At 35.3% G+C, this 26,809-nt stretch overlaps 3 protein-coding genes and 1 long non-coding RNA gene across 8 annotated transcripts in view; 2 read left to right on the top strand and 2 right to left on the bottom strand.

Annotated features, from left to right (window-relative positions):
- The first annotated feature begins 332 nt into the window (after positions 1 to 332).
- LOC104880753 (uncharacterized) lies at positions 333 to 7,711 on the top strand. Its single transcript, XM_010658427.3, has 6 exons — positions 333 to 521; positions 899 to 1,252; positions 1,516 to 1,753; positions 4,290 to 6,856; positions 6,950 to 7,218; positions 7,398 to 7,711. Exons 2-6 carry the CDS (start codon positions 1,136 to 1,138, stop codon positions 7,552 to 7,554), a joined length of 3,348 nt encoding a protein of 1,115 aa, XP_010656729.3. The 5' UTR covers positions 333 to 521; positions 899 to 1,135; the 3' UTR covers positions 7,555 to 7,711.
- A 1,430-nt stretch (positions 7,712 to 9,141) lies between these two features.
- LOC104880752 (uncharacterized) lies at positions 9,142 to 9,846 on the top strand. Its single transcript, XR_786921.3, has 2 exons — positions 9,142 to 9,526; positions 9,617 to 9,846. It is a non-coding gene; the product is annotated as an uncharacterized LOC104880752 (long non-coding RNA).
- A 3,706-nt stretch (positions 9,847 to 13,552) lies between these two features.
- On the bottom strand, positions 13,553 to 15,542 carry LOC100261964 (pentatricopeptide repeat-containing protein At5g13770, chloroplastic). Its single transcript, XM_002273458.5, has one exon. It carries the CDS (start codon positions 15,509 to 15,511, stop codon positions 13,682 to 13,684), a length of 1,830 nt encoding a protein of 609 aa, XP_002273494.2. The 5' UTR covers positions 15,512 to 15,542; the 3' UTR covers positions 13,553 to 13,681.
- An 821-nt stretch (positions 15,543 to 16,363) lies between these two features.
- Positions 16,364 to 26,809, bottom strand: part of LOC100246466 (DEAD-box ATP-dependent RNA helicase 10) — a 34,039-nt gene continuing 23,593 nt past the window's right edge. For 4 of the 5 annotated variants that reach the window (XM_002273176.5, XM_019223091.2, XM_010658425.3 and 1 more), the window contains 3 exons: positions 20,947 to 21,058; positions 20,774 to 20,862; positions 16,364 to 16,711 (listed from right to left, as the gene is read on the bottom strand). In XM_002273176.5, coding sequence (XP_002273212.1) covers positions 16,592 to 16,711; positions 20,774 to 20,862; positions 20,947 to 21,058 — 321 coding nt within the window. In that variant the 3' untranslated portion in view covers positions 16,364 to 16,591. Of the gene's footprint in view, positions 16,712 to 20,773; positions 20,863 to 20,946; positions 21,059 to 23,774; positions 24,064 to 26,809 lie in introns of those variants that run through there. The other variant, XM_010658426.3, reaches the window with a different exon arrangement.

The raw sequence follows: 26,809 nt of genomic DNA, 5'->3' as shown, positions 1-26,809 counted from the left end.
ATTCACACTGATCGTAACCTTTTCCGGGATTCGCCCGGTCAATTTTTGGGTACTCGCATAGATTCTACCTGACCCGGTATTGGCCCGGATTCTACCATTTTTCTGTATTCACACTGATGGTAACCTTTTTCGGGACTCGCCGGGTAAGTTTTTCGGTACTCGCACGGATTCTACCTGATCTCGGTACTGGCCCGGATTCTACCTTTTTCTGTATTCACACTAACTTAGCACAAAGTATAATTGACCTTCTTTACCATTTCTTCCCTTTAACTATTGATGAATTGAACCCTAAGACAAGCCTTATAAATGGGGAAGCTCCATTTTTTATTGAATGTGGGAATTTCAAAGATGCATTATCAACTATTTTTGGAGATAGCGAAAATGCCAAAGGGAATGTTGGTTTTGGAGCGGAGCAGGTTATATTAGTGCGGAATGATTCTGCTAAGGAGGAAATTTCTAAATATGTTGGAAATAAAGCTCTTGTTCTGACAATATTGGAGTGCAAGGGCCTAGAGTTTCGGGTAAATGATATTTTATTTATAATCCATAAATTTGTTTGTTTATGTATTTTTATGATTTCTTTTGAGAAAAAAGGGTTAAGATTGTTTTTGATGGATCAATGATACCAACAACTTCTATCCTTTCATCAGCTTAGGCTTTGCTATGATTTCCCGTTGCTGTTCTAAATCCTGCATGACCCTACTATATTGTAACACTTCATACTGTGCTTTTCGTATAATGTTTTCCAACAATTAAAGGATATGCGTTTGTTTTGCATGAAGCATACCTTTCATGAAGTAACTGGCATCCTCACATTCATTCGAATGACATGTTAATATACTTTATATTTTTACTCCTATGACTAGTTCTTTGACTTCTTATTGTTTTCCTTTTGAAGGATGTCTTGTTGTGTAACTTCTTTGGGTCATGCCCTTTCAAACACCATTGGAGAGTCTTATATCAGTTTGTGAAAAAGATTAATTTGGTTGATTCTAAATCCCTTATATCTTTTCCAAGTTTTGATGAGGCAAAACACAATGTCTTGTGCTCTGAGCTGAAGCAACTATATGTGGCAATAACTCGTACACGGCAAAGGTTATGGATCTGTGATAATATAGATGAAGTTTCCAAACCAATGTTGGAATACTGGGAAAAGTTGTCCCTCATTGAGTTCAGATGTCTGCATGATTTAGTTGCTCAGGGAATGCAAGTTGCAAGCAGACCAGATGAGTGGAGGTCACAGGGTTTCAAGGTTTGATTTTTAATATTTTTGTTCTTATTGTTATTGCCAACATTATTTGTGCTTCTTTTTCTTGAGCACCACCTGAAGCTAGTAAACTGAGAAATCTAAAAGAATTTACTGCAAAACTAAAACCAGTTTCCATTTATCATCTCCCTGCTGTTATTGATACTGCTATTTCAAGTTCTGCTGCTATTGTTGTTGAATTTGAGTTGATCATGAAGCATTCCTTTATGAATATCTTTTTCTGAGACATTATTGTTTTTTACACGCAGCTCTTCTATGAACATAACTATGAAATGGCAAGAATGTGCTTTGAAAAAGCAGGGGACACATACAATGAAAAGTTTGTTAGGGCTGCTAATCTTCAAGCGTTGGCTAATAGTATATCCAGTTCAAGTCCTCAAATAGCCAAAAATTATCTTAATGAGGCTGCTGATTTGTTTGAAGGCATTGGCAAGGCTGAATATGCTGCCAAGTGTTTTTTTGAAATGAAGAACTATGAAAGAGCAGGTATTTGTTTTTTTTCATTTTTAACCAGTTTATATCAGGAATTCTTATCTGAAAATTCGGGCATATCCTGCAGGATTAAGTTGAAACTGTAAATTCTTTAATTTACTTTGAAATTAATGGTCAGTTCACAGCTTTTTACTAGTCTGAATGTTGAAGGATTGCATGATGTTTACATAAACAGTTGTCCCTTTTTCAATTGCTTCATCACACAGCTGTTGACATCATTACTTGGCTTGCATGTCTATACTCGCTTTTCTGTTTATTACTTTGATTCTGCTTTTAAATGAGTCTTGATAAACTTTTTTCATTATCTTCTATGGTATGTCTACCAGATTCATCTAATAGTGCAATACTGCAACCCAAGATGATAGCAACTGCTAATGCTTGGGAAATGAAGGATGATACATCTCTTCTAAAACAAGGTGGCCACTTAAGCGGTTTTGAGTGTTAATATCACGAAGTCCCTCACACACACTTGAACTTGTGCAGCCAAAGGTTGTACAATTCTAATAAAATGGCCAAAAAGGTTGCCAAAGGTTTAACACTCCTAACAAAATTTTAAAATAATTCGATTGTCAACAGCCCTTTATGGGCAGACTAGTTTAGCTCTAACTTCAGAATTCTAGACTCAATTTGTGGACTTATTTTGCTAAAATCATCATGTCCGATGCAGAAGGATGACTTTAAGGTAACTATTGTTCAGTCGTTAGCCTAAGTCAGCTTCATTTTCAGGAGTCATAAGTTCAAATCTAATTTTTTGTTTATCTCTCCAATTTATTGAGCTCACATGTTGGAGAGGAGAAACCTGACTTTAGCCGAGGTGGGTAGATCAACTTGATGAACAATTAGCAGTGCTTTCAAGAAGCTTGGATCTCTTCATTAAGTCCTAGTATGAAGGCCTAGTGTAGCTTTCTTAGTGGCCTCCCCTCATGATGACTTTATTCATGTAGTTTTCCTTCATGTTTTCTTTGCACAATGTATATTGCTCTACTGCTTTTCTGGATTAGAGGTGTCCGACTTTGATGCCTTCAGTACTCGTTTCCTCAAATAGTTCTTTGTCACCATGTATTTTGAGTAGTCCTCTAATCACCATTGGAAAGGTCAGTCTCATTGGGAAATCTAAAGCTGTGTCTAAGGTCTAGGCTTTGGCATGGTTTCTGGCCAATAAAAAGTCTAATACCGATGACTTACCACAAAATTGAAGATCAAAGCGGTGTTCTTTGCCTTTTAGTCTTGAACCTACACTTGTATTCTATTGGGTTTGAAGTCTTTGTTCCTTTTTGTTTTAGTTATGCTTGGACTCCAGAAAGTATTCAGGAAAGAAAAAAAATGCAAAGGAAAATTATTTTCTCAAGTTTGAACTATGGAAAATACCAAAAAAAATCAAATATAGTTCAAATTTATTAGAAAATTATGTTTTAAAATTAGTTAATCTTTATATTGAAGAGTTAAAATAAGTTTGAAGTAGCATGCAAACATGATTTATTTGTTTTTCTTCACTTTTTCTCTCCTACTTTTCCCCTCTGTTTTCCTTCTCTTATATTTTCCCTCAATTTTCCGGGACCAAATATAGTCTTAATATATTGCATGTTTCCCTCCCCCCCTCCCTTTTTTTTATTTGACTTGAAGGATAGCACTTTCTCTACTCAACAGAGTTCAGTAGCATTGAAAAATCCCTTTTAACATTCGTGATGTATTAGTCAAGGTTCTATACATCAAAATATCAGAAATATTCTTGAGAAGTGCATTAATAATCCAGCATTTTGGCCATATAATTACAGCCCTCCTAATACAAACCTCTCCCAGATACATACCCTGTCATTTTTATCACTTTATATCTGGAGTGCCCATATGTAGACATGGTGTTTGGGAATTTGAAAAAACATTCTCACTTGGCATTCCCATATCAACTCCATAGCCTTGCAGGCGTCTCCTATTTGATCTGTTCCATCACCTTCAGTCTATGAAAGTTAGCAATATCCCTAAATTTCTAAACCAAGCCATGGGGTTGGTAGTGAAGACTCCTAAGTTTTAGTCCTAAAGATAGACGACACTAGAAAATCAATCTTACCAAGCGCAAGCAGCTTTGCGACCCTGAAGAACAAAATATTACCTATTGTTGATAATAAAGAGGCACATGGCCTGCCTGATTGGTTGTCTCATAGGTTAATGTTTTAGTATGTTAGCATTGCACAGATGGAGTTAATGGTGATTTAACGTGGAGCCTTGTCTCCGAGTTAATGTGTTGTTTCTTCTTTTTTCATAATCATCTTGCTGTAAACTTACTTCAAGGCTATCTTAAACTAATATTCCAGTTTATGATCATGAAAAACTTTGAATTTGAAGTTGTATTTACTATCCCACTCTGATTTCTGCTCGCATGATTTTCCACTGGCCATGCTAGCAATCATCTTGGATTATTGCTCAATTGTACTATCATCTGGAATTCAAATTTAATTGAATTTTTAGTTCTTATCCTTTTTTTTGGGGGTTGGGGAGAATTGACTTTCTATATTGTAACATAATTCTTGAGCAGGTAGAATTTATATGGAAAAATGTGGGGATCCTAAGAGTGCAGCTGAGGCCTATGCTAAAGGAAACTTTTTATCAGAGTGTTTGGCTTTATGCATTAAAGGAAGACTCTTCTACATGGGTTTGCAGTTCATACAGCAGTGGAAACAAAACAGTAAAGGTGCTATTAAGGAAAGTCGTGAAATACACAGAATTGAACAGAATTTGTTAGAAGGATGTGCACGTCACCATCATGAGCTTAAAGATCTCACAGGCATGATGAAGTATGTTAGAGCTTTCCATTCCTTTGAGTTGATTCGCACTTTCTTGAGGGACTTACGTTGTCTCGATGAGCTTCTTTTGATTGAAAAAGAAAAGGAAAACTTTGTTGAGGCTGCAAATATTGCAAAGTGCATTGGAGATATATCATTAGAGGTTGAAATGCTGGTGGAGGCTGGATGTTTGGAAGATTCGTCAAAGGCTATTCTGCAGTATGTGTTAGTCAATTCTCTCTGGCAACCTGGAAGCAAAGGATGGCCTTTGAAGCATTTTATACGAAAGAAGGAGCTTGTAAACAAAGCCAAAGTAAATGCTGAGAGGGTTTCAAAGCAATTTTATGGATTTATCTGTACAGAGGTTGACATCTTATCACATAAACGGAGTACCTTGTTTGAGCTGAATGAGTATTTTAGATCTTCCCAGAATAATGGAAGTGTTAGAGGTGAAATCTTATCTGCTCGAAAAATCATTGATGCTCACCTTCATTTAATAAGTACCTTGGAGGATAGGGGGAAATCTGATTTATATACCTATCTGACAACACATTCAGAAGAAAGAATATCCAGTAACCAGTTCTCCATTGAAACTTTGGTTCACTTTTGGAAGTTTTGGAACTTCTGGAAGGATGAGATTGTGAATATATTAGAATATCTCGGTGGAGCTATTAAGAAATATGTGGATTATAAAGAGTTCTGTTTGAATTACCTGGGTGTGCTGAAGCAGCCCAATAAGCGAACTCCTCTTTACCTTGTGCTCAACCCTGAGGCAGATTGGGTTAGGAAAACCGATGACAGATTTTTGCAAAGAAATGGAAAATTGGTCTTCATTGATGCTAGTCAGTTTGCCTCTGCTGCCAGGAGTTATTGGTGTTCAGAATTACTTTCTGTGGGCGTAAAGATTTTGGAAAATCTTGAAGCCTTATATCAGTTCTGTACCAGGAATTCCTTTCCTGTGTTTTGCCAAAGCATTCCTCTTATTTATATATTAGATGCGACCAATTTTCTTATGAAGACAGGGTCACTGCACAGCTGGCATCCTCATGCCAAGACACTCCAAATGTTTCTTGAAAAATCAAGTGAGCGCTTCTTTGGCTACATATATCCTCTTGACTGGCGAAAATCATCTACTGAGGATATGGTTTCTCTCAGAGAAAATAAGCTTGCTTGGAATTTACTTAGAGAAGTTATTCTTAAAACCATGAGCTTGAAGGGAAACCTTACATATGGTCAAATTGGGAGGGCAGTGATAATTATGCTTGGGTTAAGTAAGCTAACTGACAAATCTGCGGAAAGCTTTAATAAGGATTCCCCATGGAAAGAGTTCATTAAGAGACTATGTGTAATTAAGAGATCAGAACTGTCTTCAAACAGTTCTGCTGCTGCTCAGCAAGAACTTTCACTGATTTTGAAGCTCCATGGAGCTCTGGATGATACTTACCATGCCAAGCGGAGGAAAGAAATTGATTTTATGTCACCAGTTTGCTTCTTGTATCTTGTGGAACACCTTTTGTTTTTAGTGTCTTATTGCCAGGGATACGTCTTCACAACTAAAGCTTTGGTGGTTGAATGGCTTATTTTCCCGCAGGGGAAGACCACCCTGAGTGCCAGTTCACTGACTGATGTGGGTGCATCTGAGAAGACTGAGATATTGGGTGACACTTACTGTTTCATGGCCTCCATAGTTCATGAGCTACTTTGCGATGTGGAGGGAACAGTGGAATGGCTTGAAAAATCTAATACAAATTCAATGGACTATCCAGTGCTGGTGTTAAGACTAGTTGTGATAATGTGTTTAATTTGTGTGAACTCTGGAAAGCATTTTGATTTACTCTTTGATTTGCTCGATAGGAACTGCATTATTTCACATCTACCAAAGCCATTCTACGATGCCTTTCTTGGTAGACAGAAACGCAGTTTTGTTGAAGTACTTGCTGAAGCTCTAAAGCAGATTGAGAGTGTGCTTGTGATAGTGAGTTGGGGAAATAATCATTTTCACTTCTCTCCTGATGCAATTCTTGTGGATGATGTGGTCAACCAAAACAAAGAGGGCATACTACGTGTATTGTTTACGAAAAATGTTTCAAGCCGTGGACAGCAATCATTGATCTATAGTGATTGTGGGAAAGGGTCTGAGCCTGATTCTTCAAACTCATCCACTGCAGACCTGAACATGAAGGTGAGGAATGAAGCTGAAGGAAATGATCTGCAGGAGAATTATGAACACTTCTGTGAAATATTTAATGCTCTGAAGCCATTAGAGAATGCAAAGGATTCGGGCATGGAAAAATTCAATTTAAATAACCCAAGGGTGCAGGTAAAATACCGAATGGCCTCTTTTAGCATTCTGAAAGCTTGCAACCAGATTAATTAGAATCTTTCACATGTTCTATCTTCTTGATATTTTCAGGTCTTGGTGGAGAAAAGTATCAACCTCATAGTTGCTGTCATGACCCAATACTTTCAGATGATCCCTTGTGACAGTGAAGATGAAAACATGGCTAGGGAACCAAACAGGGTCCACTGCGAAGATGGGAATCTTCTTTGGCATGCAAACAGAATGGTTGATGGCTTTAAGCAGCTTCCTTATCTGCTGAATGGGAGTCCATTTTATGCAAACATAATGGTTGATGGCTTGAAGCAGCTTTCTTATCTGCTGAATTGGAGTCCAGTTTTCAGGTATAACTCGAATATATGTCATTGTTTGAGGCTCTAATTCTATGCCATTCTCAAATTGCCTAATTGGGCCACCATTTGTGGATTGAGTCTGCGGAACCCATCTTTTATTTGTTGTAGCAGAACTGTATTTTTGTTGGTGAAAGAAAATTTTACCCAGCTTTTTGCTTTCTTGTTTTCAGTGGGAAGAATCTTGAGAAAAACATGTCAAATTTTCAACTACTTTTGAAGCAGTTGCAGTCAGGAAAGGCGAGGGTGGAGCCCTTCATGAGACAGATATGCTTGAAGAATGCTGCAGCTGCTGGGTCCAGGATTACTGAAGATAACAACAGTGGATGATGCTGCAGAAATCACAGCTAGGAATAATGGCCCAACAAGAGAAGTGAAAAGAAAACTGGAAATATGTACTTGAAAATTTTCTATCTTCTTCAATCAACATTTTCTATTTAGTGAAGAGGGAAAAAGGAAAGGGGCAGCATTTTTTTTCCACAGTAAACTGACGTATGCCTAGTGCTAAATAAAGCATTCCAGAGAATAAATATGGTGCTAATGGAATGAAAGTATCAAAAAAGGGAAGGGAACCTCATTCTTCCTTCTGTCAATTTCATGACCACTTTTAAAGCAAGAATAAATTAATTAATTTTTTTTTTTAATGTTTTCCCAGAGAGTTTCTGAAAAAGGTTTTGAAAAATAATTCTTAAATAGTTTTTTTGGAAGAAAAACCCTTTCAAAAATTTAAAATATTCTTCAAAAAAGTTTTTCCAAACAAATTTTAAAATAATTTTTATCTGTAATTATTTTCAATTGTTTTTTAAGTTTATATAATTATCTTTTAAAACAATCTCCAAAAAATAATTAAAATATATTATAAAAAAAATGCACTCTTTTCAAAACATTTTTTTTAAAAAAAAAAAACTGTTAAAAAAAAATTCTTGAACATGTTTTCAAATTTAGAAAACAATTTTTCATTTTTAAAAAATATATGAGTACCAATTTGTTAATTATTACTTAATAAGGTGGTAAAAGAAAATGATATAAGTAATGATGGAGGTGATAGTTTTGGCAGAAGTATTCAATGATGTAAAAGGCTACCTTTTGGTTTGTTTTTGAATAAAATTTTGTGTTTGGTTAGAAATTGAAAATTTCTAATTTCAAATAATAATTTTAGACTATAATATTAATGTTATAAAATTTATTAAATAAAATAACTTTATATATAGGTTTCAAAAAAACTTGTAAAATTATTAAAAAGTAAGTATTTGTTTGACAATTGTTTCGAGATAATTTTTTATTCTTTAGAACAAAAAAAAGTAAAAAAAATATATTTGACAATCAAAAATTATTTTTTGTTTTTTATGCTTAAAATAAAAAAATATGACATTTTTAGATAATATCTTTTATTTATTTTTTGTTGTTTTCACATATTTTCTAAAAATTATTTAAAAAATAATTATACAAACATATAGAATTATTAAAAATAAAACATTAGATATAAATTTTATTTTTATATATTTTAAAAATATTAAAAGTAGGTTAAAAATATTTTAGATTTTCAAATAAATTTTTGTTTTACAAAATATATAGAACAATTTTTAAAAACTATTTTCAAAAATTGTTTTTTAAAACTATTTTTGAAATTAGTTACTAAACAGACCATAATATTTTTCCACTTTTTGTATGAATTTTTTTGTTGAAATAAAATATATTTGGTTGTAGTCTTGTTTTTTCAAGTTTTTAAAATTTCAAAAATAATTTTAAGAAATACGTAGAGAACGCATGTATAAAAAGTAAAAAGAAAAAAGAATTAAGGAAATATTAAAAGGGGGAGAATTTATTTATTTATTTTGAATAGGAGTGGGAGTGTGGAAGTTGATTGAGAAATACCAGGCAACTTTTGGACTGTGATTCCTTTACCGCATACTTTTTCGTTCTTTTATATTACTTTGGCTTCCTTTTTTTAAGGTTTGCACGATGGAATGCCTTTCTCTTTGTGTAAAAGCTATGAATGGAGGAATGCTACTGGACATGAGAAAGCCTATGTTTCCACTGTAGATTCCTAGATTTCCTGCGCCTCTCATTTTTGCTTCCTTTCTAGCTAAGTTTCGTCATTTCTCTCTCTATATGTAGCTTTGTTTGATGGGTTGAAGGGCTTAAGGACTTAGTTGACTTGCTTGACTTGCTAGACTTGGTTCAAAAATAGAGAAAGATGGAGAGGAAGAACAGAGCAATTCCCAAAGACTCTGGGTTGACTCAGCGGCTGTTTTCTTGGTCCCTTGAAGACATTTACAATGAAGATCTTTACAAGACCCAGGTTCTTCTATTCTTTATCATCGTCCTTTTTTGTTTTAGAATGTTAGGAAATGTTTCAGCTTTTTGAATAATATTGTTGTGGGTTATGTAGTTGGTGCTTTGCTTGATTATGGTTCTTCAGCTATCCCCACTTTGCCTGAGCTTGGGTCTTTCATATACAGGGCCAAGCCAGTTCATTTGTTCCTCGGTTGAGGCTTTTCTTAGATTCTGTAGTATATGCATGGTTCAGTCATCTCTGTTTAGCTTTACTTGTTGAAAATGGTGTTGGATTGTGTAAACGAATTTTGATCGCATAAGAAGATTTTTTTTTTTTTAATTTTATTTATTTATTTATTTAATATCAAGGATGGTATCTTTTTTAGGGTGATAACCTAAAATTCTAATTGGTAACCAATTTAGAATCTTTTATCTGGCTACATCTCTGTTAGATATCATTAAATAAACTCAGGCTCAATCAAAATGTCAAAGATGAGAGTAATCAAAATATGAATATATAAGCCCAACTCAGTGGGCAATATTCCTAATGTTTCTATGAATCAACGACTTGGTGGCATTTCGCAGAGGAGAGAGTCCATAAGAGGCTGGCTATGTGGAAAAGACGTTATCTCTCTAAAGATGGGAGGCTTAATCTTATTAAAAGCACCTTATCAAGCCTTCCCATTTTGCAAATGTCTCTTTTTGTCTTGCCTAAGATGTTAAGCTTAAGGCATGAGACAATTTAGAGGGATTTCTTGTGGGGTGGGGTTTCTTTGGAGAAAAAGCTTGCATCTAATGAGATGGAAAATCACCTATAGGGAGAAAGTATTAAGGATAAGGGGTCCTTTGGGCTTTCTTCTTTTCATGAAAGGACCCACGATTATGCTAACACAACCAAAACTACCTAAAGGTGCACTCAGTTGGAGAATTTTCAATTCAAGCATTATGTAATTAAACTTAATGCTTCAAACTTGTGAATTGGACCACCATGTAAAATCCTTAAAGCCCCCACAACCCATTTACTTGCTAAATTGCAGCATTAAAGGCTCCATAATGGTCGTCTTAAGTCAAAATGGTTTTCACCATTAAGTGTTTGAGATACCCCCAAAGGGGCCCTTAAACTCTAATTTTCAAGCATCTAGGCATAGTATTCTAGTCAAAGATAAATTACTTATGCTATCCTTGGAGCCTCCACTACCTATTTAATTGTCAAATCATAGTATTAAGAGCTCAATAATGGCAGTCTCAAGTCAAAATAGTTCTCAACCATTAAGCTTCTAAACTCTAATTTCCAAGTATCAAGGAATGGTTTTCTAATTAAAAACAAATTATCCGACTCACAAGATGAATATATCATCAAATGTCCAAGATTTGAGTCATTCCATGGGTAGAAGGGAGGTTGTAAGGATTCCGTTCTCCTTGGCCTAATCCACTACTCAAAGACATGAAAATTGAATCAAAATTAATAATAAAAATAAAGTATGAAATAAGAACCATTAAAATCCAAGAAAAAGTTTTAAAGTTATATAAAACTAAATAGTAAATGTAGCTAAATACAAACACAATCAAGATAAAAGAGTTTAATACATAACAATCTCTTAAAAGCTAGAAAAGATTACAAAGATTAATTCAAGCTACAACAAGTATCCCAAGGTTGGAGGTTGAAGAAGATCTACCAAGGGGCCTTACCCGAAAATCCTTTTTTTCCACCTGCAAAATCTCTTTAAATAGATGTTCTCATGTTATCCTAAGTCATATACCACATGGAGGCATAAAAACAAGGTGGGAGATCTAATAGCGGCTTAGGAAAAGTCAAAAAATGTGGGTTCCATGCATTCTTGGAGTTCCAAAACAAAATAAGGGCAATTTTGGAGAAAATGGTGGCAGGTTATAATGTGGCACCATTTTTTCTTGTGGGTGGGCTTCATTTGCTCAAAATGGTGGTGCTACTATGAAAAATGGCACTAGGCTATAGGGTGGCACCATTTTTTCCAAAATACCTATTAGATTCTTCAGAATTTTTTCTATTTTTCACCAATCTTTCTCGATTTTTCTGCATTAATAAACAATGTCCAAATATTTTAAAACTTCGTGAGATTAATCTTCAAAGAGTTTAGAATTAAATTAAAAAATATATATACTACTTGAGCTCATTTGAACATCCCTAACCAACCCTTCAACCATCCTCAACTTTTATTGATCAAAAAAGGACTACATCATTGATCTTCATGCTACTTTAATTGTTTAACTCCACTTATACCCTGCTCTTGCATTCCAGATGTCCCAAGAAATTCTTAAGATCATCACTATTTATAAAAATAGATGTAAACATCAACAACTAATAGAAAATGTGAGAAAACTGAACATACACAAGGTAGCATACAATTGACTAATTTGGGAATATGTTTAATGTAGAAATTAAGCTTAAGGTATGATTTTTGTCTTCATTTTCATGCAATTTATGACATCACTACTTATTTTCACTCTCAATTAAGAGAGAGAGAAAGAGAGAGAGAGAGAGAGAGAGAGAGAGAGATTACCCGTAACAAATTGTAACACAGCATCTCTGTGACTCCTGGTATCAGAAAGTACTAAAGAATCCAAGCACATGAAAAAGAAATGAATAAATAGACATTGCAGTTATGTATGAAAACAAAAAACCTCATACCTCAAGATTAAGGCTAGGATGGCTTGTAGATATGAATATGTTTTGAGTTGCTATGATTATCAATTTATTATCATTGTGCCAATTAAGCTATTAATTAGCTGATCAAGTGAAACTATATATGTAAAATAAAATAAAATAATAAATGATGTGTGTTGAAAAGTAAATAATTGCACATCAGTTACTCTTATGCATGAGAAAACACCCCTATAGAAACAATGAAACTTGCCTAACAAATATTTTTCAGGGTTTGTTATTGATTAGTATATAATTAAAATCAGCCTATGCTTGTGCCTGTTTATCATTTAAAAAAAGTAACACTTGATATAATATATAAAGCTTATTTTATTGGACCTGCATCACCCATTATAAAAAGTTACACTTATATATATATATAGATCGATAAAGCTTATGTTATTGGCCTCCTTAAAGGGTTTGGACCTGCATTGCCTGTAGAAATGCATTAAACAAATGGGTATGGGAAGGACATCCATGAAAGAATATCCTGAGAATCCTAGAAACTTTTGAAAGTCTTTTGAGAACCTTAGGACAAATATTATGAATATATACCCCCTTTTTTTATTGATTAAGGCCGACAGCACAAGCTTCTTCATATTTCCATGTCGTCCTTTAATAAATTAATGGACATCTTTTTATATCCGGTTTCACTTTGAAAATCTCGATTCAAAGAGAAAAGAGAACCTTCTAATTTATGCTTAAAGAATTCATGTGGAAAGTTTCGAACTTCCTTGCTTTCGGGGAATACATGTCCTCTCTATTGATAATAAATTCAATCCATTCCTTCCTTGCTTCCGCACGCTGTTTTTACTTTAAAAGTTTAGCTCATCCAAGTCGAGAATAAACCCACAAGCCTTCTAGGCTAAGTCTAATCCAAAGCAAAAGAATTTATTAAGAATGTGAGTGATGACCGGGCACGACCAGTCGAAGGAGCAATGGTTTGCCTAGTATGCAAATGACTAAACCCGTCCCATCGGAGTCCTCAACGGTAGAACCCCACCAAAGAGCAAAAGTTTCAGATAGCATCCAGTGTCTCAACTTAGCAAATAATGGTTGTTCCAACAAGCGAGGCCTCGATAAAACGCCTGAAGAGGTGAACTCTGTTCTCACTCTCTACACCATGATTTGGTCTATTGGATCATCCCGGTTCAGAGCGCATGAACAAAAATAAATGGATATTGAGTATGTTTAGATGCATGGTACGAGTGAAAGGGTATGGGCCAGCCACCCGGGCCAAGAGACGTGGGCAAGGCCCCATGAAACAGAATATGAACCCATCCCGCCACACTCATCAACTGCGGGCTTTCCTTGGGATGGGCCTTCCGACAGGGCTGAGCTGGTAGCAGCCTTATCTATGGAGATGGTGGATCCATAACCTTGTATTGAAAAATTAAAGATAAAGACTTTGTTGTGATCTTGGAAAGTGGGGAGAGGGAAAAAGAAAAGGAATCCAAATCCTATCTTTTTCCCCTATTCTTCCCTCTTACTTTTCATTATCTAAACAAATATATATACTTTTGTGTCAAAGCTCTCTTGCAACCATCTTGCTTGCATTTGCAGCCCCGCGTCCCTCAAAGCATTCAAGGCTGATCTATACAGCCTCTCATCTAGCCCGGTTCCTTCTGTCTTCATATCCTGCAAAAGCTTAACCAACTCATCCACCCGACCACTCTTGGAGAAAATCCCAACCATGATCCCAGCAATAACCCTGTCGATGACACCTCCATTCATCCTAAATTCGTGGTAAAATCTCATGCAGGTTTCAAAATCTCCTGCCTTGCTGTAAGCGCTTATAACACTAGTGTAGCTTACTCTATCAGGAACCACCTTCTTTCGCTTCATTTCCTTCCATAGCTTCTCCACTTGCCTCAAATTCTTGACTCTCCCGTGCATGTCCATGAGCGAGTTGTAAACCCATACATTGGGCTTGCATCCTCTTTCTTTCATCTTCGCGACCAGCCTCATCGCCTCCCTCAGCCTACCGGTTTTGCCATACATAACCACCATGCTAGAATAGGCCACCACGCATTTATTGAACCCCTTCTTTTCCATTTCTGAAAACATCATTTCTGCTTTTGAGTAGAGCTCCATACGACAATAGACATTTATGATTGAAGCGTAGGTCACTTGTCCTGGTTCACAGCCCTGCAAGATCAGCTCATCGTAGACTTTGGCTGCAGCCCTGAGCCCTCTCTTCTTGGCGAAGCCATTAACTATAGCACAAAATATGCAATCAGAAACCCGGATTTTCACATTCTTCATGGCCTTAACGATCTCAATCGTCCTCTCCATAAGCCCTTCTTCAACATACATCAACACAAGTTTCAGAAACACCTCGGGATCCCTCAAAATTTTCTTCTCCTCTGCTTCTCTGAACAGCTCTTCTGCTACCTTCACTTCTCGAATACTTGCAAATGAACAAATCAAAGAAGAGTAAACCGCAGAATCCTCCAGGATCCCCTTCTTTGTCATATCTCTGAAGAACTCCAGAGCTTCAAAAGCTCGCCCCATTTTCCCTAGTGACTCACATAGAATTCTATAAATTTGAGTGGAAAAAGGCGACGAATCGATCTTCCTACTTTCAAATTCTTGAAACAATGTGACAACTTTCTCATAATCTCGAATTTTAATGTAAGCTTCCATTATCCTATAATAAGACTCCGAATTCGGAACAACTCCAGCAGACTTCATTCGATCATACACTGCAATTGTGCTACTGAACATATGGAGCTTGTTATAACCCCCCATTGCTGAATTGCAGACCAAGAGGGCGACATCATCATTATAACTAAAAACTTCGAGAAGACTCTCTGTAATTCTGAATTTTCTAGCCCTAATGCAACTACTAATCAATCTACAACAAATATCACCATCAAGCTGTACATCAAAACTCTTAAAATCTTCAAAGACTAACAAACTCAAACCCCATTTCTTGGACCTGATCAAGTACCTGATTATACGCTCTAAGGTTTCCTTGTCAGGCCTAAATTCAGGCCTTTCTTTCACTTTCTGGTAGTAGTCAAACGCCAGCTCTTCACTTCTAGGATCTCTGAACAACCCACATAAGAAATCATTCAAATTCTCATCTTTAGGTGTCAAATCCGGGAGCTCGACGTCTAATTCAATGACAGGAAGATGATGATGATCATGAGTAGATTCCTCAGCCACAATGGGGGAGGAGTATGAGGAGTTGTTGACGAAGAGATAGCGAGAATTTGAGCAAGGAAGAGAGAAAATAGGGAGGAGTTTACATGTTGAAGTGAAGGTGAGTTTGAGTCTGTGGGGTTGTCTACAATTGCTGGTCGAGATGGAAGTGGAAACGGCCATGGAAGGAGATAAGGTTGGAAGCAGTGGAAGTAGATGCTTCAGCTACATATATACCTTATCCTCTAAAGATTTTCCAATGAATGTGGATCCTGTCAGCCACTAGAGAGATGACACGTGGTAAAATTTTTGACATAGAATTTATCAGTTGTAGTGAATGCCACGTGAGATGGGAAGACTCTCTTGTCTTGGATTTCAAATATTGGATCTTGGTCAACAGTGTGTTTGGACAAGTTGAAAACTTGAAATAGGAAGAAAGCAAAGTAAATAAAAATCATTGTGCTGTTTAAATTATTTTTAAAAAATTTTAATACTATTTTACCGTTATTCTTTGAAAATAATTTTTAAAACTAAAGTGAAATAAAAAATCATTTTTAAAAAATAAATAAAAATTGTTTTCATCGATTTTAAAAAAATTAAAGAAAAACATGAACCCATTTAGTCATGTTTTATAAAATTTGTTTTTAAAAACTGTTTTTAAATTAAAAAACATGATCAAACGAGCCCTAAAAATTCCCCCAAGACTGAGAAGCTGCTTGGCGAACAGTTTCATACTCTTGAAAACAAAAAGTAGTTTTCTAAATTAAAAGACATGTTTGATAAACATTTGACCAAACTGTTCTCGTAGGATTCATTCAAAAAAACAAACTATTTTAAGAATAAATTAAAGATATTTTCAATTGTGTTTCAAAAATAACCAGAAGAGCTAACAGAGTTTTGATACACACTGCAGGATCCTGAAAATGGTCTCACATTCAATCTGCAAATCCTCTCAAATAGTCTGCCACTACATTTCTGAACATCAAAGAAATTATTTAACCACAGCCCCTGCGATCAACTTCTTCACTCAATCCCTGAACCTGCTTAACTACAGTGTCATTCCATTATGGTCTTGAAAGAATTAATGTAAGTATCAATAAACAGGGCAAAGAATTTTTTTCGGGTTTTTTTTTCCTTTGGTCAACTACAACAAATAATTAAAATCACTATACCACAAATTTAGTACACCAGGAGTACTCTTCACCAGGAAAAATGTACTCATAGTTAATATGAACACAACAAAATTTGAGGACAGAACAACAATCAGCGTTTCTTCAACTTCTTGGATGACTTCCCATTCTTTGAAGCTAAGTATCTGTCAATTTCTTCCTCACCTTCATCTCCTCCCCTTCTCTTCTTCTTGCCTCCTGTCTCTTTTACTTTCTACAAAGTCCAATCAATTGAGTTGAATTAACAGACGAAATGAAAACATAAAAAAAGCTTATTTTGTAGTTCAGGGCAATAACAATAATCGATAATAACAATTGTACCACCACAAACAAACAATGATATTGTTCTTCCTCGGGAGAATATATTCACTATAGGTTTGTAAAGGGTTAACCACTGATCAGATAGAAGAACGAAAATAAAAATATATGCATCTATGGCTTTCTTATGGCCTATCACAACATAAGTCACAGGTAACACTCTTAACTGCCAAAACTCCTACACAGGGTTGTGATTCTAGCAGGAATCAAGAGTTGTACACTTTCCCTCTTTCCAATCTTTTTAGAGGAGAAATCCTTTGTGCGTGTTTGATGCAAATACATATTAATCTTACTTGTGTTCTTAATTTTTGGCATATTAGGTTAAGGTTTAATGATGCCTGAGTACCAACAACAAATGAACCAACATGTTGCCAGCTGTCCATTTTGGCATGCAAGACTAAAAACGTATAAATGTCTTCCCAAAGATCAAATTATTAGTTATTTCATTACCCCACAACCATGGTCTCTCTATCTTCTTCAGCACTAAGACATCATGGCATCTTCATACAGATGCCCCACACTCAGATAAAAGTTGGAGCTCCTCAATGCTTACCCATGGCATATGCTAAGAGATTCTTCTGCTAATTTGAGGATGGAAGAAGTCAACTCATAACCCCTATCATTATGCATCTGATGAAAAAGCTCTCTAGTAGTAAAGTGAATGAATGAGAATTCACTCTCAACACACTACAACGGGATGTCACTCCCCATCATGCCGAGTTAGGGGCATCACTTCCCCACCTTCACTTGACACCATCTCACCCAATCAAAAGGGTATCAATGATCACCTCTACTCTCCAAGAAGTCCCTACAACATCCACCCCAGGAGGATCATGCCACCTACTCACCGCATAAATTATACTTTTGATGCTGAACTCTTCACACCTCTTCAAGAGGGTGGTAGCCTGAAGATGTCTCCGTTGAGCCAAGAATACACCTAATCTCCTACACTTTCCTTGAAGATTCATGGTTATGCAACACCCAAATGGTTAGCATCTCCTTGAATCAGGAGTATAGCTAGGGAAGCCTAAAATATAGGCTGATTCGAGAATTGTGGTTTGATGGATATAGTTAGAAGCAGCCAAGCAAGGAAACCAGACACTGGAAATCTAACATAGCTGAATTGAGAGGTGGCTAGGGCCAGTGCTCTGCAGGGAAACACCATGTTTTTTTTTTCTTTGGTAAAAAGGCCACTGGCTGCAAAGAAAGGAGACCTTATAAATCAGCCCATAGGTTACAATGAAAGAAGTGGAAAGTTCTGGTTTCTTTAAGAATATTCTTCCAAGGCATTTCCACTTGAGAGACCCTCTGCTTGCCCAATTTCCCTGGACATTTTAGGCTCCTCACTCTTCCTCATAGAAAGAATCTTTTAGAAACATGGTACAACTTATATAATGAAGTGAATTCAAGGGGTAAAAGTTTCCTAAACTGAGAAAGCCCCACTAAACCAAACCCATTTGCATCATTAAAAAGTTGAAGATAAAGGGCAGGGAGATATCTAGTATTCAGGTTGCATCAGATTTGCAAGTGATAAATCCCTCATTTTTCAACATCTTAGACCTCCACCTAGCTGCACCACTCAATGTCACTTCAATTCCAGAATTGGTTGTAGCGAGTTCTGAATCATCTTGAATTTTGGGTTATCTCTCAAAACACTTTAAAAATCAGACTCTTAAGAGAATCTCTCTTGTCAATCTTCCCGCCTGCTCCATATACTCAGTCTTTGTACCAAAGTTGGTACCTAGAAATGAGAGGAAAATTTCATGGGATTTTGTGTGGAGAAAGATTTGGTTTCAAGCTGGATGGTGGCACCATTAGGACCCCACTTAAGAAATAATTGAGTATAAAGAAAAACCTCTAGGTTTGGAGGAAATGAAACAATTGCAAGCAAAAGATGGGATCCTGTTGAGGAACCTTAAAGTTGCAGGCCACAGAATTGTTTAGCAGAGGAACAAGTTTCAAGGAAGGAAAAGCAAGAATGTGCTTATTTGTCTCACTTTTTAGCAACACCAGATCAAGTTAAGGTACAGTTCCCAATCTTCAAGTTGATTCCTTAGAGAACCCTTTAGCTGAATATGTCTGGTTCATAGGACAGAGGAATTGATGTAGGGCAGCCCCTTCAAATTAGGAATGAAGCTGCTTTACTTCAAAGAAGAGGGTATAAGTAGGTTTGGGGTCATATACAAAATATAATGAATAGGGACGTCTTATATAAATTAGGAGGGCATCAAGTTAATGATTAGATGGAGTGCAGATTAAAAATGAAGATTAGGAACAAGATAAAAGATAATCAAAGGAATATGAAGGATGGAAGAAAAAAAGAAAGAGATATTATTTTCACACATAATCTAGAGAATTGTACAATCTCACCAGAAGAAAGTACACAGAATCTGATAAAAAGGAAAAACCAAAGTGCTGCAATATCCTTTTTCAAACTTCTTCAATTAATTGCCTATCGAAAGGTAAATATTCTGCTTCACTTACTTTTACAAGAAGTCATAGACCTACAAACAGCCATACAGGGGAGGTCACTTGAAAGCAAGTAAATAAGAGCTACATGACTAAGGAGACTAGTTAATGAGAAAATAACCTTTAGGAGGAACCTATAAAGTAGGTGACATTTTACCCAAATTTAGTTTCATCCATTAAACCCATATCATCATCAAATAGCATACAACTGTAGGACCTCTCCCTGTATTTTCCCAGCTGATAAATGCAATACCAAAATTTTCAGGAGGACAATCCATGAAATCCCAAGCACTGACTTGTTGCACAAACTAAACAGCATTAATGTGTGTTAAGCAACCAACTTTTGTAAAAGCTTAAGTTGCTAGGCATGGGCCCACACTGTATAACAAGCTAACACCCTCCCTCACAATTTGTGGCACAAACTAACATTGAAGTGTGTTAAGGCACCAACTTTCTTAAAAACCTAAGTTGCTACAATATGAATCCACAATGTATACTCATGTGTGGCCACCATACATGTATCCATGTGCCATAGGTAGATGAGGGAATAAACAGTAGAAGAGACTCTAACTTGAGACACTTAAACAGAACTCCGATACTATGTTAAGCTACCAACTTTCCTACAAGTTTAAGCTATTAAGATGTAGGCCTACAATCCATACCAGACTAGCAAAATGAATATAGTATCAGAGCGACCCACAAGTTTTAGGAAAAATTTCTTTCAATTCTTCCTATATTTCATGAGACTACGAGAGATTATTTTTGGGTGGAGGAAAGATGAGATGGCTTAAAGAACAGGTCTAGTAAGATATTTTGACCATTCAATCAGTATTTTAATAACTTGAAAATACTAAATACAAACTTCAATGGAAACCATGTCCAACATACAACTCAATAGGCAATTGATAAAAGCACTGCAAATGACTGATTTTAAGTGGTAGTACCAGTAACAAATAATAGGATACACAAGTCAACCCATATTTGGGTTTCATATAATCTCACTCTTTCAATTCTAATTTGCCTTCATAGTGATTAATAGAACTTGTAATAACACCATTTTCTACTTTTAATGTTGTATCTGAAACAAATAATTTCACAATCAACCAAAAAAGCCTCACCCCAACCAGATGATCATGGCTTTAGAGGTAGATATATTTTTGTGAATACTTTTTTTCTATCATTATATTCCTCTATAATGTTACCATTCAGAAGCAAGAATGGACTAACTATTACCACATGTTCACACCATTATAGAGGTTTCATAAAAACCATTATTAGTGCATGGATCTGGCAGCCTTATAAAGTGTACATCACCATTAATTTACTTGAAATGCCAGAGAGGTCATTAAGCACAGCTTTTCCAGAAACCACTGCAGCACTTGCCAAGTGCCGCCTCAAGCACTCTTTAAGTTAATCATTCATGAATAGAAAAAGGTCAAGAGGCTAATCTAAGATAATAGAAAAACAAGAAGTTAGAAAAAAGAACTACCATCTGGGATATTCTTTTTGCCTCTGTGACACGCTCCAAGAGTAGCAGAACTTCCTCTTCTTGAGCAGGAAACTCAGGTAACTTTTTCCCTGGAACATGCATAAAATGTTAGTCTTTGTGACATTACCCACCAGAATGCATACCTCCCCACACAAATGTAGAAAGGTGCCTACCAATAAGCTTCTCTATCTGTATGTACCACTCCAACTCGTACTGGTTCACTAGTGAGATTGCGACCCCAGATCTTCCTGCACGAGCAGTTCTTCCCACTCGATGTATGTAATCCTGCACACCATTTACTAATTACCAAATTAACAAATGGTAGTATAATAGATATAACATTAGTATTCCCATTATCAACAGAACCCTATATTTCTGGGATGTCTATGGGAGGCATGATTTCCCATCCTATGATGACCAATTAGGAGTTCAGGAATTAAAAGTACAAAACATCGAAGAAAGTGGAATGGAGGTGACAACGAAAAACTTCAAGAAACATGGTTGGACATTTCAAAGTAATAAAGTAAAGCAAAGTATGTTTTCATGTGCACACAAAAGACAGGTTCAGCCATTCTGGATAGAATTTAGATAGAAGTCAGTAGACATCATCAAGGACTTACATGTAACATTTACAATACCTCTGCATATTCAAGAATCACTTAAGGATGGCCTTTGGTTTACAGATGTTTATGTCAAACTAGAAACAAGTTCATGAACCACATTCTTATTCAGTGTAGCAAAGCTTGTCTCCATTGGGATCTTTCACGCTCTTCAGAGTTCTTTGGGTGTTCTGTGCTTGGTCAAAGTGCTTCTGCTGGGTAGGCATGGTTAAAGGGTGAAAAAGCAATGAAGGCAGGAATGGAGGTTTGCCCATCTTTCTTATTTTGGGTGCATTTGGGAGACCACGATAGATAGTCTTGAGGGAAGAGGGGACAGACGGGCATTCTTATCAGTTGCAGAAAGAGTTGTTTCTCAGAACCATTCGTCATTGGTCCAGGGTTTAAAGGCCTTTTTTCTTTTTATTGTGTTTTTTTCTTTCTCAGCCTTTGGCACTCACTATGCAAAAGTAGTGTTTTGAAATGCAGTATTGAGGCATGACTCTCTGGGGCATGGCATCCTGAAAATGCCCAAAGGCATTGGTAAAAAGGCGGAGAACCCAAAAGGTGAACACCTTTGGGCCTAAGGCGCTTATCAGGCACCCCTATGAATGTCGTTGACGCCACACTCACTGAAGCGTGAGCCTTTTGATTGCTGAGGAGGCCAATAAAAAAGAATTGAAGAAAAACCACCATTTAACCCCAAAAACTCGTGGAAGAGTGAACAAAGAAAGATTTTGAGAGAGAAACCTAACCCTAGCTCTCTATGCCTTCGATGGCTTGAAGTTCAGCCTCTTCTCCAACAACAACCTCACTACAACAGAAGTGTTGCTCAATTCTCAATCTGACAATCATCTCGATGGTGTTGTTCTCACTCCGAATCCTTTTCTTCATCTCAACAGGTAGGCTTCATCTTCTTCATCTCCTCTTCTTTCCCAGACTCTCACTTTCTCTTCTCGCTTCATGAACCCCATGACTACACTTCTTTTCTTGTTTTATATTTTTTTTTTTTCACAACTTCTGTCTTAGTTTTTTTGACAGTGAGCAATGAGCACCAATATTCTTTCACCAATTTTTTTCTTGCCTCACCTCACCACAATCCATGCCCACAATTTGCATTTTTTGTTTTTATTTTCTATTTTATATTTTTATTTCTATTTTTTAATTGTTCAATTTATATTTTTTTTCTTAAAAAAGTATACCAAGGCTTTATTGGAAAAAATTTATTTTCTTTAATTTCTGAAAATATTTTATTTGTATTATTATCTTTTTTGCTTTTTAAATCACAAATTGTAAAAATTATGTAATTCGATTATAATTGTTAATTATATCTATAGGATTTCAAGTTAATTATGTATTACTTTTTTTTTAAGTCAATTATATATAGAAATTTTATTATTATTATTATTATTATTATGAGTTCGTCGAATTCGAAAGCTTCATAAAAAGATTTTGTTTGGAAATATGCTATTGAAGTTTTTGGGGAAAAGTATATAAGATGTAAGTTTTACAATTGAAGATAAGGAGTTAGAGATTAAATGAGAGGATTTCATAGTGGAAACTTTCTCCTTATTGATACATTGGATGATGATCATGGTGACGACATTGGAGAGGAGGATTTAAGTTGAAACATTTTAGTCATATGTGTTTGACTCTATTTGTTATTTTGTTACTTAATTATGGTATTTGATAAAAGTATGGAACTATTAGTATGATTTTTTATAATTCTAATGGACTTGTTATCAAGTTGTTTATTTATTCTATTTTATTTTCATTTTTTTATATATTACAAATTATTTTTAAATATTTATTAATTATAAAAATGAGGGTCTCAAAAGTCTCTCACCTCAATGCTCACCCCATAAACACAAAAGCATCTTACCTTAAAGCTTTCACCTCGCGGCCTTTTGTCTTGGTCATTGTAGCATGTGTGTAGCCCAAGGCATAAGGGACATGATGACTTGAAGTCATCCTCACCTTCCTCTGGCTTATCCTCAAAAATCTGCTCAGGGTTCCAAATTCAAGGGTGGCAACTAAACTCAAGGGTTGTGCTCATTGCGGGACTTAACCCAACACCTTACGACACAAGCTGACAACCATGCACCACCTATGTCTACATTCCGAAAGGCACTCCTCTCTTTCAAGAGGATTCACAACATGTCAATCCTAAGTAAGGTTTCACAAGGTGTCATTATCAAAGTTTTTAAAGGCAAAAGCATAAGGCAAGGCGTCTTTGTGTCCAAGAGATGAGGCGTTTTTGTGTCCATGAGACGAGACACTTTTGTGTCCAAGAGGTGGGGTGTAAGCCTCGAAGCATTGAGGTATAAGCCTTTTAAAACCCTTATAATCAATAAACATTTAAAAATAATTTATGATACATAAAAAATGAAAATAAAATAGAATAAATGAAAAACCTAATAACAAGTCTATTAAAATTATAAAAAAAAACCACATGAATATTTTCATACTTTCATCAAATACCATAACTAAGACACAAAATAGCAAATAGAGTCACACCCATATGACTAAAATGTTTTAATGTAAACCCTCCTCTCCAACACCATCATCATCACATTCCAATGTATCAATAATGGGAAAGCTTCCACTACCAAATCCTCTCATTTTATCCAACTCCTCATCTTCATGACTTGATATCAAATTCAACTCTTTCTCTATCTTTGCCTCCGCTTTTACCTAACATAAAGTATAAATTAAGAAAAAATATTACAAGTTCATTAATAAATTTAATCAAATTTATCACTTTTAGGACTTATTTGCAAATCCATCATGTTTTATTTTGTAGAAATGTGATGAAACCATGTTGCCTGATGGTGCTCGAGTCTCTTGGTCTTTGGATAAAACAATTTTAGTGACATCAACATTAAATAGTTCATTATCTTCAAGCCAACAAAGATCAAGTGGGAAAAGGAAAGCTTCATTATCTGCAATTCATTCATCATCTGAATCAATCTCTTCTACCAATATCAAATCAACATTTTGTTTCCTTTGTAAACTTCGCTCTCTCAATCTAGTATTGTACCTCACATACACTAGAGCATTTAAACTTTTATGTTCAAACGTATTTCTCTTGGTGGTATGAATCTATAAATAATAAAAGAAACAAATTTATATGTTAAGATTAAATCAAAGTTTTTTAACATTAGAATAAGAATATATGTACTAAAAAATAGAAGTATTACCAATTCAAAAATGTTATAATTTCTCTCACATCCTAAATCACTATAAGTGAGGCTAAGGACTCAAACAACAAGCTTTTGCAACTCTAGTATTAAACCCCCAAAATGCATCCACCAATTTGTAAGACTTCTTAATTTTTTAGAATCAATTGCAACACGGTTTCCAAATTCACCTTTACCTTGGTCATATAAGTCCAATTGAATGTCGACCTTTAAACATTCATGGTAATCCAACATCCTATTCATGCATTTAAGTAATATCTTCCTCACCCATCCACATTAAAGAACTTATCTTCATAGCGTAGTTAAGGATTATGATAATAACTTGTTGCATGTAAAAGTCAATGAAGTTGCGGAGTCCATCTTGCATCTATTTTTCTCCAAATTGGGTCATATTTTCACTTAATGTCCCCATAATTAAATGCAATCTTCTCCTTGACTGAGTCCATCAACACATAAATAATAACCCATGACTAGCCTTTCCTCTAAATCAACCTCTTCAAGGCTCTAACTAATAGAATAGTAGTCTTTATACAAAAAGCAATGTGAGGCCAAAAATTTGAATAAAACAACACTATACTTCAACCTTTTACACCTTCTACGTTCTTGGCCCATGTACTTGAACACCATTTTTCAGAAGTGCTATAGATCTTGTTTTTGCTTATAAAGATTTTGAAGAGTAAGAAATGTGGTAGCAAACCATGTAATTTTTGGATGAATGAGTTCATGAATTTTCGTAAATGTTATCATCAAGTTGAGAACCTAAGCAAGTCTATATATGAACTTCACCACTTGCCTAACTCATAAAAGTGTATTAGCATGAACATTTAGCTTCCCAACATCCTCTAACATCATATCAGTGTAATAAGCAGCACAAGGAGTCCACCACAATCTTGTCCTATTTTCTATAAGCCTCATTCCAGCATTCACAAAATTAAAAATATTATCAATAATAACTTACATAGCATGCTTCTCTCTAATTTCTTCAACAACTTCATTAAGATATTTGAACATCAATTCTCCATTTTTTTTATTGTATTAAATGTATCAATTGATTAAATAAACCATGTGTCAACAAGACTATTCACCAAAAATTTATAAGATGCCCATTCTTTTCATCTATTCAACCATCTGACAAAATTAAGCGTCCATATTGCTTCCAAGTTTTTTTATGCTCTTTCATCATGATATTTATGTCATTCACCTTATCTTTAAGAATCCATGTCTTCAAATCATACATAGATGAAGACTTAAACCCAAGCCTAAAATTTGCAATAGCATCAATCATTGGAACCCCCGATAAGGATCACTTACTATATTGAATAGGGGACCATTTAAGTACATAAAATGATCAATTTTTCTACATACTTCATTTATTCTTGGTTCCACTTGGAATTCAAAGTACTTCATCTAGGTAATGAAATGTGAATTTATCCATGGGTCCCCTAGGTGTGGGTTCCCCACCCCCTCTTTCACTCCCAATGTCCTCATTGTTTAGAAGAGGAACTCCCATTCATGGAGTTAGACCCATACCAATTTCTTCGAGCAATGCATTTCTTTTTTATTTTTGTTCCCTATAATTGAGCAATGTCTCTTTGCATTCTAATCTAACATCTTCACTGACCTTGTTACATGGTTTCATCTGATGATGAGTTCCAGCTAAGTGATCCTTCAGTCTATTCACCCCTCCAGTACATCCTTAATTGCAAAACTTACATCTTATATACTTCTCCCCAGAAATTCAATAGCATATTTTCATACAAAATCTTTTCGTGAATCTTCTGAATTGGAGGAATTCATAGTAAAAAATAATAATAATGAACAATTTTCTATATGTAATTGACTTACGAAAAATAATGACATAATTGACTTGAAATCCTATTGATATAATTAACAATTAAAATCACATTAATTAATTTTATATAATTTTACAATTTGTCATTTAAAAAAGCAAAAAAAACAATACAAATAAAATGTTCTCAAAATTGAAGAAAATAGATTTTTTTTTCAATCAAGTTTTAGTGTATTTTTTTAAGAAAAAAAAAATAAAACGAACAATTAAAAAATAGAAATAGAAAATAGAAAATTAAAAAAAATGCAAACTATGGATGTAGACCGTGGTGAGGTGAGGTGAGAAAATTAGGTAAAAGAATAGTGGTGCTCATTGCTCACTATTGAAAAAACAAAGAGAAGTCATGAGAAAAATAAAAACAAAAATATATAAAACAAGAAAAGAAGTAGAG

Source organism: Vitis vinifera, chromosome 11, assembly GCF_030704535.1.
Source record: "Vitis vinifera cultivar Pinot Noir 40024 chromosome 11, ASM3070453v1".
In the NCBI taxonomy this organism is placed as follows: Eukaryota; Viridiplantae; Streptophyta; class Magnoliopsida; order Vitales; family Vitaceae; genus Vitis; species Vitis vinifera.
The sequence above is the reverse complement of the archived record's forward strand: the minus strand, read 5'-3'. Positions and strand labels throughout refer to the sequence as shown.